General features: G+C 39.9%; 1 protein-coding gene across 1 annotated transcript in view; it reads right to left on the bottom strand.

The window, feature by feature from the left end:
* Window positions 1–16631, bottom strand: part of TMEFF1 (transmembrane protein with EGF like and two follistatin like domains 1) — a 149057-nt gene that overhangs the window by 10394 nt on the left and 122032 nt on the right. Inside the window, exons 8-9 of the mRNA XM_036741883.1 lie at window positions 14515–14638; window positions 6690–6848 (exon numbers count right to left, since the gene is read on the bottom strand). Coding sequence (XP_036597778.1) covers window positions 6690–6848; window positions 14515–14638 — 283 coding nt within the window. The remainder of the gene's footprint in view (window positions 1–6689; window positions 6849–14514; window positions 14639–16631) is intronic.

The raw sequence follows: 16631 nt of genomic DNA, 5'->3' as shown, positions 1-16631 counted from the left end.
GTCTTTCTATCATCTATCTATCAATCTAGCATCTATCTATCCCTCTGTTTATCTGGTCTATCATCTATCTATCCATCATCTATCTATCTATCAGGCCTCTCTGGCTTCATTTGTATGAAGAGCCATCAGGTATGAGAGGGTTTCAGTCTGTTTTGACTGGCCCTAAAAGGCAGAAAGAACTAGGAGTGCTGGCTAGAAACTGCAGGAAGGGAGATTTCAGCTCTTCATAAAGCAAGGATTCTTAATCTGTTGTCATGAACTTGTTTTTTTTTAACATTTGATGACAATTTCAGTGTAATTGGTTTCTTTTGTAATCCTGTGTATTTTATTTTAAAACACCTAAAAATATTCTGAGAAGGAGTCCATAGGTTTCACCAGACTGCCAAAGGGGTCCAAGACACAAAAGGAAGTTAAGGACCTCTGATTTAAGGGGGAACTTCCTGAAAATTAGATGTAATCAAAAATGAGATGTGCTGTGACTTGAGAGAGTGGGCTCCCCTCTCTAGAAGTCGTTAATCAAAGCCTGGATGAACTCCTGTTGGAGATGTTGAAGAGGTCAATCAATCAATCAATCAAGGAACATATATTAAGTGCCTACTATGTGCCAGGCACTGTGCCTGCCTTCAAGGACCTTACAATGTAATAGGGTGATTTGTTTTATGTTCAAATTGGACTAGATGGACTCTGAGGTTCCTTTGGATTCTGAGGTTCTGTGACCCTTGCTAACCCTTACTCTACCAGGCCACGTCCCTCTAGCTAACTCCCCATATATCCAGTCATACTGGGGGGAATAGCCTTGGAGGAAGCAGCCTGAAAGCCAGGCTATTTCTCAAAGCAAATTCGATGCCTTCCTTAGAGAAGAAGCAGAAATCTTATATACCTGCAAAGTTGACATATATGTGCCAGAGTCAACTTATGAGAGATAGGTGTTAAATTTTCAGTGTGAGCATTCAAATTTCAGAAATTTAAATTTTAAATTAAAAAAAAACACCATGGATCCAGGTTTGAGGTATTGTTTTGTTATTTTCTAGACTTAAGAAAGTGATGGAGAAAGTGTTAATAATGGAGAGTAAACTTAAACTTAAATTCCTGGGCACCCCACCCCCAGATCTGATAGTTAAATGCTTACTACCACACCCCTGCCTGAAGCCAACAGTCAATTTCAAGCCCAGAACCACCTCTATATTTACCTCTGGATGTCTAAGGAGGCTGGTGGCAAAAGCTACAGCACCTTTTTGTGGCATTGAGCTCTTAGCAGTTATGTCCCTGGTATAGCCTGTCATGAGCTGGTTACTAAAATATGAAGAGCTTCACTCTATAGTTGTTGTACAGAAATTATACTGCAGCTTTCTTCTGGGAGGCAATGTAATGAAGTCAGAAGACTGCCAGGCTTCGATTTAGGAGCACCCTTGAGCTGAATCCTTCCTCTGACACATCCTAATTCTGTGACTTGGGAAAAGTCCTTTAGCCTATCTAAGCCTCGATTTTACCATCTATAACACGGGGCCAATAAAACCTATGCTACCTATACCACAGGGTTATTATGAGGCTCAAACCTTAAAGCACTATATTAAATATCAGGTATTATTGAAGCCTCTCAAATGTTCAAATTATATGACTGTTGTGAACTCCATTTTTTGAACAGAAATAATTTTCAACTGTATTATCTCCTTCCCTATTTCCTTAAATAGAATATACTGCACATAATTTAGCCTTTTCTCAATGCTTATGGAAGGAAGTGTGGGAAAGGAGAAAGAGAATTTGATTTAGAGAACTGAGATTCAAACTCATCTCTGACACTTATTACCCATAGGACCTTGAGCACGTCACTTGACCTCTGTGGACCTCAGTTCTTTCTCCTGTAAAATGAGTGTTGGCCCAGATGATTGTCAAACTCATATAATCAGATGTTCCTTAAAAATATCCATTATTTGAGTATCATATTGCTTGCCTTCTCAATGGGTGGGAAAGGGGCTGGAAGGAGGGAGAGAATTGGAACTCCAAAAAAAATTTTTTTAAATAAAGGTTAAAAACTAATTAATTAATTAGAAATAAATATTTCTTACTGTGCTATACTGTGGTAGAGGGACACCCTTGGTATTGTCATGTAAATTGGATTAGTCATTACACTCACATTCTTAGGCATGCATAGGGTACATGATGCTCCAGCCCAGCCCATGTTCCTTGCATGCTTATGCTCTCACGTTGCTAAGCTTGAAGGAGAGCATTTTCTCCCCGTCTTCGTTCTCTGCTAGCAGGTGTCACTTCTTGTTTTAGCACTATGTTCCAGATTATAATCTCACTATCTTATTTTACACACCCTCATCTAGGCTGGGCTGAGGGTGCCTGCCTCTTCTAAGGAGTAAAGAGACCCCAATTTGCTTCTAAGTTTATTGTTATGCTTAATCCTGGTTCACCTGTATGGTTGGAGTTGCTAGGAGGCTTATTTCTAGGTAAGAGGGGTGTTGCTGCCCTTTCTCTGTCTCTGTCTCTGTCTCTGTCTCTGTCTCCGTCTCTGTCTCTGTCTCTCTCTGTCTCTGTCTCTCTATCTGTCTCTCTGTCTCTGTCTCTCTCTCTGTGTCTCTTTCTCTCTCTCTCTCTCTCTCTCTCTCTCTCTCTCTCTCTCTCTCTCTCTTGCAATGTTGAATGAAGAAACAGCCCTAGACTTGGAGTCAAAAGACCTGATCATCAACACTGGCCCTGCCACTGGTAAGTAATGGATCCTCAGTTTCCTCCTCCATATAAATAACAGACGAATACCTGTCCTGCCCACTTTGTTCTTATGGGAATCAAAGGAGAGGAAGGGAATCCTAGGAGGGACCTAAGAGATAACTGATTCAGTCCTCCTCTTTTTTTTTTCCCCAGAGGAGATAACTGAAGTTTTGAGGTCATATGGTCACAGATAAGCCCTGAGGTCCTCAGACTCCCAGGCCAGGGCTCCTTCCTCCACAGGTTGCCTCCTATTGTGAAGGTACTCTGTGTGTCACAGCATGACAATGATGAGGATGGCAATAAAAATTAATGTCCTGTGACAGTGTTTACATTGGGGGCTCACGGACTTTTTTGGCTCTCAGTAAACCTTTCACTACCTCCTATTCAACATGAAAAGAAATAAATTCTAGACATCACCACGCATGTGTGCCCAGCCTGGAGTCAGGAAAACCTGAGTTCAAATCCAACCTAAGACACTGTGTGACCCTGACCAAATCATTTACCCTCAATTTCCTCAACTACAAATGGGGATAATAATAGCACCTACCTCACATGGTTATTCTGAGGCTCTAGTGAGATAACATTTGTAGAGAGCACTTAGCATAGTGCCAGACACATAGTAGGAGCCATAAAAAAAATGCTTATTCTGTTTCCTCCCTTTCCCGTACTCCTGTTCAATATGAAAGGAAATAAATTCTAGAGTTTACCGTGCATATGCACATAAGAAATAAAACAGAGATTAATCTCAATAGAGTTGGTTTTGGTTTCTTTTGAGTGGAGGTGGTGGGGGAGCCTTAACCAAATATTCCCTGTATTCCTTGTCCTGGGGAAAAAATACACATACATATGCATATACATATACATACACACACCAGGTGGGGAACCACTGGTTTAGATGACAAAAACATTCTACTTTAGTGATAAATCAGCTTATTTTTTGAGTATAGGCAATGATTTCTTAATTTTAAAAACCACATGGCTCTGTCAAAACAGGGCGGTAAAACATTTTTATTTAAAAACATTTTCGATGGAAATATTTCTCAGTCTTTATCAAGAAGGGCAGGGATTGTCTTTTGCCCCTTTTTGTATCTCCAGAGCTAAGCATAGTGCCAGGCAGATAGTAGGCACTTAATAAATGTTTCTTGATTGATTGAAATAAAAAAGAAGAAGAATGTGAAGTATTTGATCGTTCTCATGAAGACGGGATAAACACACAGGAAGAAGTGTGGAGCGGCTGGATTTATCACCTGCAATCAAAGCCTGCCTCCATTTACTTGGTCTTCCCATTCTGTTGGTTAAATTCTATTACTCAAGTTAGGAGGTATTTAACAAATGAAATGGAACCAAAAATAACAGGGGAAGAGTGAGAGAGGAAGAAAAGAAATAGTCTACATTGGGAAAAACTAGAACCAATTTAAACTGGATTTGCCTTGACTTTTTTCAGGTTCAATACTATGTGGAAGCTGACACTTTTCCACTATCCTGAGCAGAACTCCCCGCTCACCTTCAAACAAATTCTGGTCCAAAACAAGTACTTCCATTTACTTACAATATGAGATTCTGATGCCCAGAGGCCAAACTGGCTATGCCATTAACGCCAAATACATTTATTTAGCCCTATATGACAGTGGCAGTTAGTCGTGTAGTAGATACAGCGCTGAGCCTCGAGCAAGGAGACCTAAGTTCAAATCTAGCCTCAGAGGCTTACTAGCTGTAAGTCACCGGGCAAGTCACTTAACCGTTTTTTACCTCAGTTTCCCCATCTGTAACATGGGGATAATAGCACCTACTTGGTAGGGTTATTGTTCAGGAACAAATGAGATAACATTTGTTTTTTTTAAAAAGGCGCTTAGCACAGTGCCTGACACATAGTAGGCACTATATAAATGCTGATTCCCTTCCTCCCCTGCTCCTCATGTGTCTTCCTTCCTTCACTGGAAAAAAGATAAAATCATGGAATGTTGGAACTGGAAGAGACCTCAGAGATCCCCTAATCTGAATCTGAAGCACGAATCTGCTTTTTAACATGTAGCCTCTGCTCAGAGTCCATCCACCGTCTCCTATCCACTTTTGATCAGCTCTAATCCTTAGGAAGTTTTTTGTGATCATGAATTCAAATCTGCCCCTCTATAACTTCTATCAAGCCCTGCCTTCTAGGATCAAGCGAAATAGCCCTTCGAATATTTGAGGACAGACGTTATGTCCCTGCTAAATTTTCTCCACAGGCCTTTCGACAGATTCTCTCATGCCTTGACAAGGATTCTGGCTGGTCTCCCTCCTCCGGACATAGTCTAGATTTTCCGTGTCCTTTCTAAAGTAGCAATAATAATAACAGTAATAGCTAGCATTATAAAGTACATTTTTGAGGTTTGTAAAGTGCTTTACAGATACTATCTCAACCCTGGAAGGTAGGTGCTCTTACTATCCCCATTATTACTCCATTTATTATTATCCCCATTTAAAAGATAATCTTAGGAAAGGCTAAAAAAAATCCACAAGGGGACTCTCCATGAATACGCAGGTCATTCTTCTGCAGCTCTGCCATGCTCCAGTCTTGCCCCTCGACACAGCAGTGAAAGATGGTACCCTATTCTAAGGTCCCCAGCTTCCTGTGAACCATTGAACATGAGAGCTCTGGTATACAGGACAGAGACATCTATAGGCCTGGGAATGAGTTCTTGTCTGTACTCGAATGGGACTGTGTAGGGAGAGGTAAAGTCCTATTGACCTTGAAGTCAGAAAGACTGGGTTTATGTACTGCTCTCAGGTGCTAACCAGTTGTGTTACTCTGGGCAAATCACTTTCTTTCCCTCAGCCTCAGTTACATCATCTATTGAGGGTGTTGGGCTCAATGGTCTCCAAGATCTTTCCCAGCTCTAACTCTCTGAGCCAACAATCTATAGGGTAAATTCATAGTACGAACTTAGGGAACCTGGCCTCAGAACCCTCTTACACACCCTGGTGGAAAGATGGGCATGTAAACCAGACCTGGACCTGACATTCTTGTTATTCAAGAACCTCAGGTTCACATTCTGAAGGGCAATTTGGAACTATGCCCAAAGGGCTATAAAACTGTGCATACCCTTTGATCCAGCAATACTACTTCTAGATCTCTAAGCCAAAGAGATTTTTAAAGAAAGGGAAAAGGACCTATTTGTACAAAAATATTTACAGCAGCTCCTTTTGTGGTAGCAAGGAATTGGAAATTGAGGAGGTGCCCATCATTTAGGAAATAGCTCAACAAGTTGTGGTATATGATTGTGATGGAATACTATTGTGTTGTAAGAAATGGCGAGCAGGATGCTCTCAGAAAAACTTGGAAAGACTTACATGAACTGATGGAGACTGAAGTGGGCAGAACCAGGAGAACACTGTGCACAGTAACAGCAATACTGTACAATGAACAACAGTGAATGACTTAGCTATTCTCATTATAATGATCCAAGACAGGCTCATGATGAAAATTGCTATCCACCTCCAGAGAAAGAATTGATGGAGTCTGAATGCAGACTGAAACATACCATTTTTATCTTTCTTTTTTTTTGTTGTTGTTTGAGTTTTCTTCCACAAAATGACTAATACGTAAATATGTTTTACATGATTGCACATGCATAACCTATATCAGATTCCTTACCATCTCAGGGAGGGGGGAAGTGAGGGAGGGAGACATAAAATTTGGAACTCAAAACTTAAGAAACAAAACTGAAATGTTAAAAATTGTTTTTGCATGTAATTGGGTGGGGGAGGATAAAATATTATTAAAAAAAGAAAAAGAACTTTAGGCCTATAACATCTACTCGGTCTGGCCAATTTTGTTGGCCAGATGCTATGATTTGCATGAGACAGGTCCTGAGGTTTAACAAATGGACTGAACTGAAAAGTAGCATGGGAAAAAATGAGGGAGGAAGGAAGTAAATTGTGCTCCCTCTGTCACCGGCCTCTAAGGTCAAGGTAACATTTCTTGCATCATTACCTACCTTGTTATGCACATGACAATTGCGACGATAATGGCGATCTGTACAGCTCCAATGATGGCTGCAATAAGGACGTGGGTAAGTTTTTGTCTACTTGGAACCACATAGAGAATACTAAAATCTGTCTTTTCACAGTGCTGTCCCGTGTAACCAGATTCACACCTGAAAGAGGAAAAAGGATTTTTCAAGAAATACAAACAACTAATACTTTCATATTCAAGCCCTTTTTATGGACTTACTCTATTACTCATAGAATTGTTGGGAGAAAATTAAGCACAAAATCAAAGCAATGAAACTGTAAGACAGAAACCAAAAATCAATATAGCAGATCAAGATGGCAGAAATTCACTAAATAGGGGATCAAACTCTCTGCCTGTAGGCTATATTCAGCCCACAACCCTCCTGAGTGCCCCTTCCCAATTAGATGAAAATGTAATTGGAAAATATTTAACAAAATAAATAAAAATACAATAAAGCATAGATAATATTACATTTTAAAACTAAGTCAATATATGGCCTGCAGGAATCCTTACCTACAGATCAGTGGTCTCCATTTCTACTTTGAGTTTGAGACCACTGCACCATGGTAGAAATGAAGATAAATTCATTTTAATTCTCAGATAATCAAGAAATAGCAAGACAATTTCATGGTAGTATAACTGCAGATGACAAAACAGTGCATATAGGGCGTTTAATCATCAATTTATGTATTTTTTCAGTTGGAGAGAAAGATATTAGATACAAATTAGATAGCTTCTTCTTAGATTTGATGAAGAAAATGGCCTAACTGGAAAAAAAGCAGGAGAAACTAGAAAAGTATTCACCTAATATTTAACAGCACCAAGATATAAGACCTTAGAAACATAAGTGAGCAGAACAAGACATAGGAAAGATATTTTTACATTTGGAACACAATAAAAAAAGAGAAATAGAAGAGATTTGAGAATTGCATGAAAATATTAACACAATAAGGAGAAATCCTTAAAAATCAACCAAAATATGTTACAGTAAAAATACATGCATCCCTTACTTTATAAAGGCTCATTTCATAAACTTTCTAACTTAAAAAATAAAAAAAATTTAAGAAACATGTTAAAATATTTTAAAGTTTAATAAAACACTAATTTTAATAATTTAATATATTTTGATCATTAAACTAAAAGGATAGTTCATGTTGAAATTCCCATAGCAATTTTTAAAATTTCTCATATGGCCCTTTTCAAATTCTGTCTTATTTTACGTATCATTGTTATTCGTCTACTAGAGTGAAAGCTAGAGTAGGTGTTTCAGTCCCACGAACAGCACACAGGGTTAATCAATAGACATCTCAGTGGGTGAGGGCAGAATTTGCACATAAGAATAATCCATAGACCATGAAATACATTGCATGAAAGCTGAGCCACCAGTAGTACTGGGGCCCACATCCTGAGTAACACTATAACTGATATCTTAATCCTTATCCGTATATCCTTAACCCTTATTGGGGTTAGCTGTGGTTTCTGTTCTTCTTCCCAGGATTTCCTTTATTAAACACCATGATCTAGGCCCCTGGTCCTCTTCTGGCCAGATTTCTAAGCATTAAGTGACTTCTGGAAAGATCCCACCGTTGTCTGAGTGGCCAACACTTTCCTGCCCTCCACCCCAACCCCACTGAGGGAATATTCCAGGAATTCCTGACCAACTTTACCACTACTCAGCCTCATCCTTAGCTAGAGGGGCCAGGATGTCTCTGACTGAATCATGACCTGCTGTGCAGTAATATTCCTCTTTTTTATGGAGATGGCAATGAAGCATGTGCAGTTCTGTGACCACCTGTGTGGTGCAATGTAGTTGGCTTTCCACAAGATTAATTACCGAATCAAAAACTAATTAATCTTTTCCTAATCAGTTTTCTTGCCCTGCAGAAAAATCTCTTTTTTCATTGTTTCTACTAGTGTTTTTTGACTTGTCAGCACCATTCCAAATATGACCCTTCCTTTATGTGTAAGGGAGAGACAGACACAGAAGGCCCACTTCTTAGAACATGCTTGGATTAGTCCCCTGCATGGTGCTGATCCAGTATGTAGAGGCTGGGTGAGCTTACTCCCAACTATGAGTAATTGGGGAGTCACAGGGGTAGGAGTGCTGAGTGGTGACAAGGAGTCAGACCAAAGAGCCAGAAGGACTGAAGTCTTAGGTGGCAGGAAGTGCAGCTCAGTTTACACAAAGAAGAGCCTTATGTCTTTCCCTTCACCCTTCTGCACTTCTACTTCTTGGTGGTGAATGGGATGAGAATGGTTATGTGGTACGGTGGGCAGTGAGTCCCTGTTTACTTCATCTTCTCTTTAAGGAGACACTAACTGACCACTAGTTGAAGGGTGCTGATTTCTCTTCAGGTCTGGGGTAAAAACAAGGTGACCTCAGGAGTCTTCATTATATACTCAAGAATAGGACATGCCGACAAACATGACAGCAAGCCACAATTTTCTCCAAGCTCTCCTTAAAGGACCTGGCTTTGAATGGAATTACAGAAAACATCAAGAAAGTTCTAAAAAGTCCTTGCATGGTAGTTCATCTTTCTCACGAAATTCTTTATTTAAGAAAATTTTTCTTTTTATTATGTTTGACCATGTTGTCCCCATATTCAATAAATTTCAGTGGGGTTCCCTATTACCTCCAAAATCAAATATAAAATCCTCTATTTGGTGTCCAACTCCCTCTTCCTCCCTCAGACCCTTTCAGTCTTCTTACATCTTATTTCCCATGACATACTCTTCAGTCCAGTGACATTGGCCTCCTTGATGTTCCACAAATAAGACACTCCATCTCCCAGCTCCTGGCATTTCCTGTGGACATCCCCTGTGCCTAGAATTCTCTCCCTTCTCATCTCTACTTCCTGTCTTCTTTTGAGTCCCACCTAAAATCCCACCTCCTACAGGAGTCTCTCTTTGTTATTATTATCATTAATTTTATTATTTTTATAATGTATTATTATAAAATTATGAATATTATAAAATAAAAATAATTATGTTATTAATAATATTATTTATTAATAATTAATTAATGACTTCCCTCTGTTGATTATTTCCAATTTATCCTGTACATAGTTTGTACATAATTGTTTGGATGCTGTCTCTCCCATTAGACTGTGAGCTCCTTGTGACCAGGGGCAGTCTTTTGCCTTTCTTTGTATCTTCAGAACTTGGCACAGTGTCTGGCACATGGTAGGTGGTAGATAAGTTATTTATTGTCTGCCTGAATATAGCACCCAACACAGTGGCTTGAACAAAGGGTTCAGCAAACAGACTAAATGAGTAAATAAATGAATCAAAGAATGAGCAATCTTCTCAGATTGATTTGATAAGGGTACAGGGTGGGGCAGGAAAATAATATAAAATGTTTCCAGACACTCACTCCACTTCCTCAGGGTGAGTTTTATCGATTCTCTCTGGTGAGACTGACCCAAGGAGGAAGAGAGTAGACAGGTGGAGAGAAAAAAGCATGAGTACAGACGCTGACACTAAAGGAATTCTACTATTCTCTATGAGCTTCACTAGCTTGTAAAAGGTAGATTAAAAAGGTGCCTGGATTCTGCTTACCTGACTGGTGTATTTGAAAAGGTCCAGCTTCCTTTGCCCTCCTGAGTGAAATAGTACCAACTTTTAACTGTTGCTGCTGCTTTAAACCTAGTGCAGTTCTAGACTGGGTTTTCCTGGAACTTTCCTTCAGTCTTAATCGACAAACATTATTAAGCACCCACCGTGTGCCTGGCACTGTGCAGAGCACTGGGGATGCAAAGAGAGGCAAAAGACATCTTTGCCCTCAGGGAGTTCACAAACTAATGGGGAGATAATAAGCAAACAGATACCTTCTTTCGTTATTGTTCAGTTGTGTCTGACTCTTCATGACCCCATTTGGGGTTTTCTTGGCAAAGATACTGGAGTGGTTTTGCCATTTCCTTCTCCAGCTCATTTTACAGATGAGGAAACTGAGGCAAACAGAGTTAAGTAACTTGCCCAGGATCACACAAGTAGTAAGTGTCTGAGGCTGGATTTGAACTCAGGTCTTCCTGACTCCGTGGACAGAGCTCTATCCACCAAGCAACCTAACTGCCCAAGCTCGAGGGGATGTTCTTACTTTCTCTTCAGTCTGTAAGGATGAAAAGTAACCCCTGTGTTGTGACTTTCTGAGGGTCTGGGAGAGACTGATTATTGTCTTTGTATACATCCTGCAGCCAGAGCACTGGGCCAGGAGTCAGGAAGACCTAAATTCAAGTTTGATCTCACACACTAGCTATATGACCCAGGGCAAGACATGTAACTTCTGCCTCAATTTTCTCAACTGTAGAATGGGGGTAATGGTAGCATCTCCCTCACTGGGCTGTTAGGAGCACCATGCCTGGCACACAGCAGGTATTTAATAAACAACTGTTTCCTTCGCCTTCCTTCAAAGGGGAGGGCTTCCAACTGATTGAGGAGGTATTGAAGAAGTGAAAGGTGGTGGGCTCAGAAGGAAGGGAGATGTTGTCATCTTTGTGATTTGGTTCTTTGTTGTAGCACACAAAGGGTCCTAGACTTGGAGCCAGAAGGCTCGGTTTAAGCCTCGGCTTCACTGGCCATGTGACCATGGCCCAGTCCCTTGACTCCTCTGAACCTCAGTTTCTTTATCTGTAAAGTGGAGGCACTGCTTTGCTCATAGAGTTTCTGTGAGCAAAGTACTAGGAGAACTCTATGAGGGCTCCATAATTGGGAGCTGGTATTACATCAGAACTTCATCTCGGAGAGTCACAGGATGAAGTGCTGTACCTCAATGATTTACCTTATTTTGGAGGATCAAATTTCAAATTAGAATTCCTAAAATCTGCCATATACTAACTAGGCTGAGCTTCATTTAATCTTGCCCTGGCTCTGCTCTGAAGACCTGTTAGGAGCTGGCATTCGCCTCAGGCCGCCTTTAAAACAGTGTTCCCGTGCCAGATAATAGGGGATTCTGATTGATGGACTGACAGATAAAAGCTTTTATTCTAAATTAAACTCCTAGTGGATCAATAGCTACCAGCATGTAAATGGATGGTCATTAGCCCCCTATCTGGTGGGCTGATTTGCTGATAAGAAAAATGATGATACCACTGCTTACATAATTAAAACAGCTCCCTGGGAGTGGTTTCTAGAGCAGTTCATCATAGAGGAGAGAAGAAAGGTACCAGATTTAGGGTACCTGCTGTGATGGTAAGAGGTAGGGGGTGGCGAAGTTATGGCCCATGGCCAGATTCATCCAATTGGTCAGTCTTACAGGTTATTGTTTTTGTTCAGTCATATCTGATTCTATGTGGGGTTTTCTTGGCAGAGGTACGGTAGTAGTTTGCCATTTCCTTCTCCAGCTCACTTTATAGATGAGGAAACTGAGGCAAACAGGGTGAAGTGACTTGCCCAGGGTCACACAAGTAGTAAGTGTCTGAGGCTGGATTTGAACTCAGGAAGATCAATCTTCCTGAGGTCAAGCTCAGTACTCTATCCATTCATTGCGCCACCTAGCTATTCCAGTCTTATATATTCCCTTAAGCAAATGTTGTAAAGCTTGGTTATCAAAGGGATTGGGGTCAGGTGGGGGAGCAGGGAAAGAGGGCAAGCAGGGAGGGAGGAAGAGTACTACCTAGAGAATTTAGAGTAATCAGGCTCACAGAGGTTCCTGATAGACTTACAAATCTGGTTTCCACTGGATTGCTGAACTAAGGATAGAAGAAAGTAGCCATGTTGTTGTTGTTGTTTGCCCTTCATTTTCGAAGAAGACAATGACATTACAAGGGTGATGTCTTGACTTGATGTGTGAATTAAAGTGAGCCAGAGCTGTGCAAAGTCATCAGCCTCACTCTCTCCTCCTGAGTCATTGAAGTCCAATGGCAAGACAAAGTCAAGATGATTGGTGATGGCCCAGGAGCATATATTTTGTAAGATATTTGGGGGTTTGGGGGCTAGTTTTTTTATTTTAATTTTTAATTTATGGGCAACGGGAAAAAAAAAGAGATAGGGAAGGGAAAATGAGCAAATATTGAAAATTCATTTACCTGCCATTTCCCAAGAACTTTTCAGATTTTTGTATCTATATTTTTAATCTATATAAACTATAATTTTTATGTTGAGGGTAAAAAAAAGTCTCATTAAGCATTTAGGTTTATCATGTCAGCTAAGCAGCTGAGATTTGTATTTCAACCTATGCTTTTCAAAGTCTGATTAATGAGTACTTTATAATTTCCCATTGTTTTTTAGCGCCATCTATAGCTTCTTGCATTTCAAATCAAACTTTATTTTTGAAATGACTGTAATTTCTCACATACTTATAAGATTTATGCCTTCTTCTTCCTATTTGTGTGACGTTTTGAAGGAAATTTATATTTTTTCCTCCAGGTTTCATCTTCTTGGAAATCATCAAGATTGGCCATACCTATATATTTAAGAGGTTTCTTTCAAAATGTGATGATAAAGTTGAAGTTAGGGTTAGGGGTTGGCTGATTTCTTTGATTACCGGATAGAGATGTTTGGGTTGCATCTTTCTTGAAAAAAAAAAACAACCAAAACCAAAACATATAATTGAGAAATCATTCATAGCAAATAATGTGTTGAGCACAACTGTAAGAGAATTCCTAGTATATATAAGAGCAAGTGATCCCTGCCTTAAACAGTCTAGGGTTGGTTGCTGTGGACAATTCTTAGGTTGAGGGAAGTAGAGGGGATTCAGTTGAACCAACATCTGTAAGTATCTGCTATACTTCAGGTCATTGTGCTAGGCACTGGGGATAGAAAGTCAAAAAAGGAAATGCCCCTACCCTCAAGAAGATTACATTCTCCTGGGAGAATATAACATGTAAATAAGTATAGGAGGTTATTTGAGGGGAGAGAGAGCATTAGCAAATGGAGAGCTCAGTAATGGTTTCTCCCTGGGTAGCATCTGAGGAAATCTGGAAGGAAGCTAGGGATTCTAAAAGGCAGAGGTGATAGGGTAGTGCCTTCTAATGGAGAGCGAAGGAATGGTTTCCCCGCAGGTAATCTGGAAATTAGGACAAGATCTAGGGACCTGAAAGGGAGAGGTGATTTGGGAGTACATTCTATGCATGAGGGAAAACCTATGCCAGGGCTTTGAGATGCGTGATACGATGTCCAGCTCAGGAATCATCAGTTTGGGTAGAGAAGGGGAGAAATGCAAAATAAGTCTGAAAAAGCAGGAGAAAGTTGGGTGGTGGAAGATTTTAAATATCAAGTCAAGGAGTTTGTTTTGTCCGTGTGGCTTTCCATCATCACAGATAGATTCTACGTCAATAGATGAAGGGCAGAAGATTAGATTTGGAGTCACTAGATCTCAGTGCAGGGTCGGGGAGGATTTTGTCTGAGGGAGAGTCAGGTAGCTGAGGCTGGGGCACTGGGAGAGGGAAAATTTGACTCTCTCTGCCTCGTCTCTTTTTACCCTCATTCTTGATTCTGTCTTGAAGTCTCTCTTAGCCCCATCTCTTTGTCCCTTTTTCTTCCCTTTCTTTCTTTCTCTCCTTGATTGGCTATAATAGAACTGAAGCACATAATTATTTCTTGCATTTACTGAATGTTTTGTTTTCTCTTCTTAGTAACTTTATGTTCCTCCTATATAGCCACTCTATATTGTTCTTATGTTCTGTTCGAAGATAAACAACCTTTCAGTGCTGCGTGCTTATTTTTTGTAAGTAACTAATCCCAATATTAGCTTTTTACTTATGTCTAACCCATAATTTACTTTCTTCCATGAATAAGAGATCTTCGTTTAAAAAAAAACCTTATCTAATCTTGACCTAGAGACTATACTATTTGTCTCTTTATTGACTTACCGGCAAGAAGCCTTTTGAGTAGAATAAATGAATTCACATTTTCCATGTATGCAGTAACCATTGAAGTTTTCAGGGCAAGGTATGTGGTTTCCAATATAAATATCTTCTCTTTGATCACTGGCATCTGAAAGAACCACGTAAACACATTCACCGGATATCAAAATGCAAATAAGAAAAAAAAAACCTCAGAGTTTTTTTTCCCTCAAAAGGATTTGTGATAATGACAGGAAAGAATAAGGTAGTTGGGTAGCTTTGGGTTCAAACTATTTAGAAAACTCTACAACATGGGACTATTATAAGCTACTATTATCTGAAAACCAAGCACTAAAGAAAATCAAAGTCCTCTAACAAAGAAATAAGGTGCACCTCTGCAATTGATAGGTGGAATAGAGGGTAGTGGCTTTTGAGCAAACTCGATAATTCTAATCTTTCATTTGTCTAGTCATTTCATCAAGGCTAAAAAAATTGATATGAAGTAAATTAGAAGATTTCCTAAGACATTAAAGTCAAAGCTTTGAGTAAGGAAAAGTGTTATGCATGCCTTTTGTTTTTATGCCAGTCAATTCCTGATCCATTTGCTTTTTCTGCTTACTCTAGCCCCTACTAAGACCTTCCTTGTAAAAAAGAAAAAAGAGGGGCTGCTAGGTGATGCGGTGAATAGAGCACAGGCCCTGGAGTCAAGAGGACCTGAGTTCAAATCTGATTTTAGAGACTTGACACTGACTTGACACACAGCTGTGTGACCTCGGGCAAGTCACTTAACCCCAATTGCTTTGCCACCCCCCCCAAATAAATAAATAATAATAAAATAGTTAAACCAAAGGACAAAATAACTGGGCCTGGCAGCAGATGCCACATTCTGCACCCATAGTCTCCCACTTTTCTTCTAAGAGGAGGAAGGGATATGTCATTGTCAATTTTATGGAACCAAGATTAGTCACTACAGACTTTAGCTACCTTTCACTATTCTTTTCATTTACATTTTTCTGGCCTTTGTGCATATTTTTTTTATGTCATTCTACTTTAAATCACACAAGACTTTCCATGTTTCTCTATATTACTCAGAGTTGTCATTTCTTAGGGAGGCAACATGACAGTAGAAAGGATGTCGCCTTTGGAATTGGAGGCCTTGGGTTCAAATCTTGCCTCTGATACTCACTATCTGTGTGATACAGGGCAAAACACTTCCAGCTCTCTAGCTCTCTGTTTCTTCAAAAATAAAATGAGGGGGTTGGAGTCAGTGGCCTCTTAGGTCCCTTCCAGCTATAGATCAATGATCTTATATACCACGTTGTGTTAAGCCACTCCCCAATCAATGAGTATCCATTTTGTTTCCAGTGTTTTGCTACCACAAAATGTGCTGCTGTGAATATTTTAGCATATGTGGCGCCATTCATTTCTCTCTTCGACCTACTTGGTATGTGTGCCCAATAGCAGGGAATCCTTAGATCAATAAGGACTTTTCCTACCACCTCTAACTTGATAGTGTGGATGAAAAAATCAAAACAAAATAACCTTTCTTTTCCTCTTAAATCCTTCCCGCTGTTTACCATGGACTAAGACCTTTTATGCTTCTTTATCGCTCCCTTGGCCAGCTGCCAAGTCATGCTGGTGTTTATACGGCATTATGAATTTCCATCTGGTCTTTCTCAACCACCACTGCCAAATCCTTTGATTAGGACTTGTCCACTGTACACCTGGATAGTCTGCAGCCATTTTTTTAATCAGACTCTCTCTTCCCTCCTCCTATCTATCCTGTACACACACAGCTGCTACACTCATTTTCCATTCCTGCTGTTTTACTCATGGCAGCATGGGTAATGATCATATTTCTCATCAGCAAGGCACTATATATGGCAGTCAGCTACCATCAATTGGCATGGGGGCAGCTATTGATCAATCACTAGTTTCTTGGCCGGTGAAAAATAAGATTTTTCTTTGAACCTCGAAGTAGCTTCAATATGCTTCTTGCTCGCCTTCTGATTCCTCTTTCAAAAAGCACCAGGTCAGCAGATGATAGGACAAGGGAGCTTGACTACCTCCATTTGTTAACAACGGGTCAATTACTGTTGGTCAATAAATCCCAGATATTTCAAAACGTTAGAAATTAATATGGT

The sequence above is a fragment of the Trichosurus vulpecula genome, chromosome 1 (assembly GCF_011100635.1).
Source record: "Trichosurus vulpecula isolate mTriVul1 chromosome 1, mTriVul1.pri, whole genome shotgun sequence".
Taxonomy (NCBI): Eukaryota; Metazoa; Chordata; class Mammalia; order Diprotodontia; family Phalangeridae; genus Trichosurus; species Trichosurus vulpecula.
Note: the sequence above shows the minus strand (reverse complement) of the source record. Positions and strands in the feature narration are given on the sequence as shown.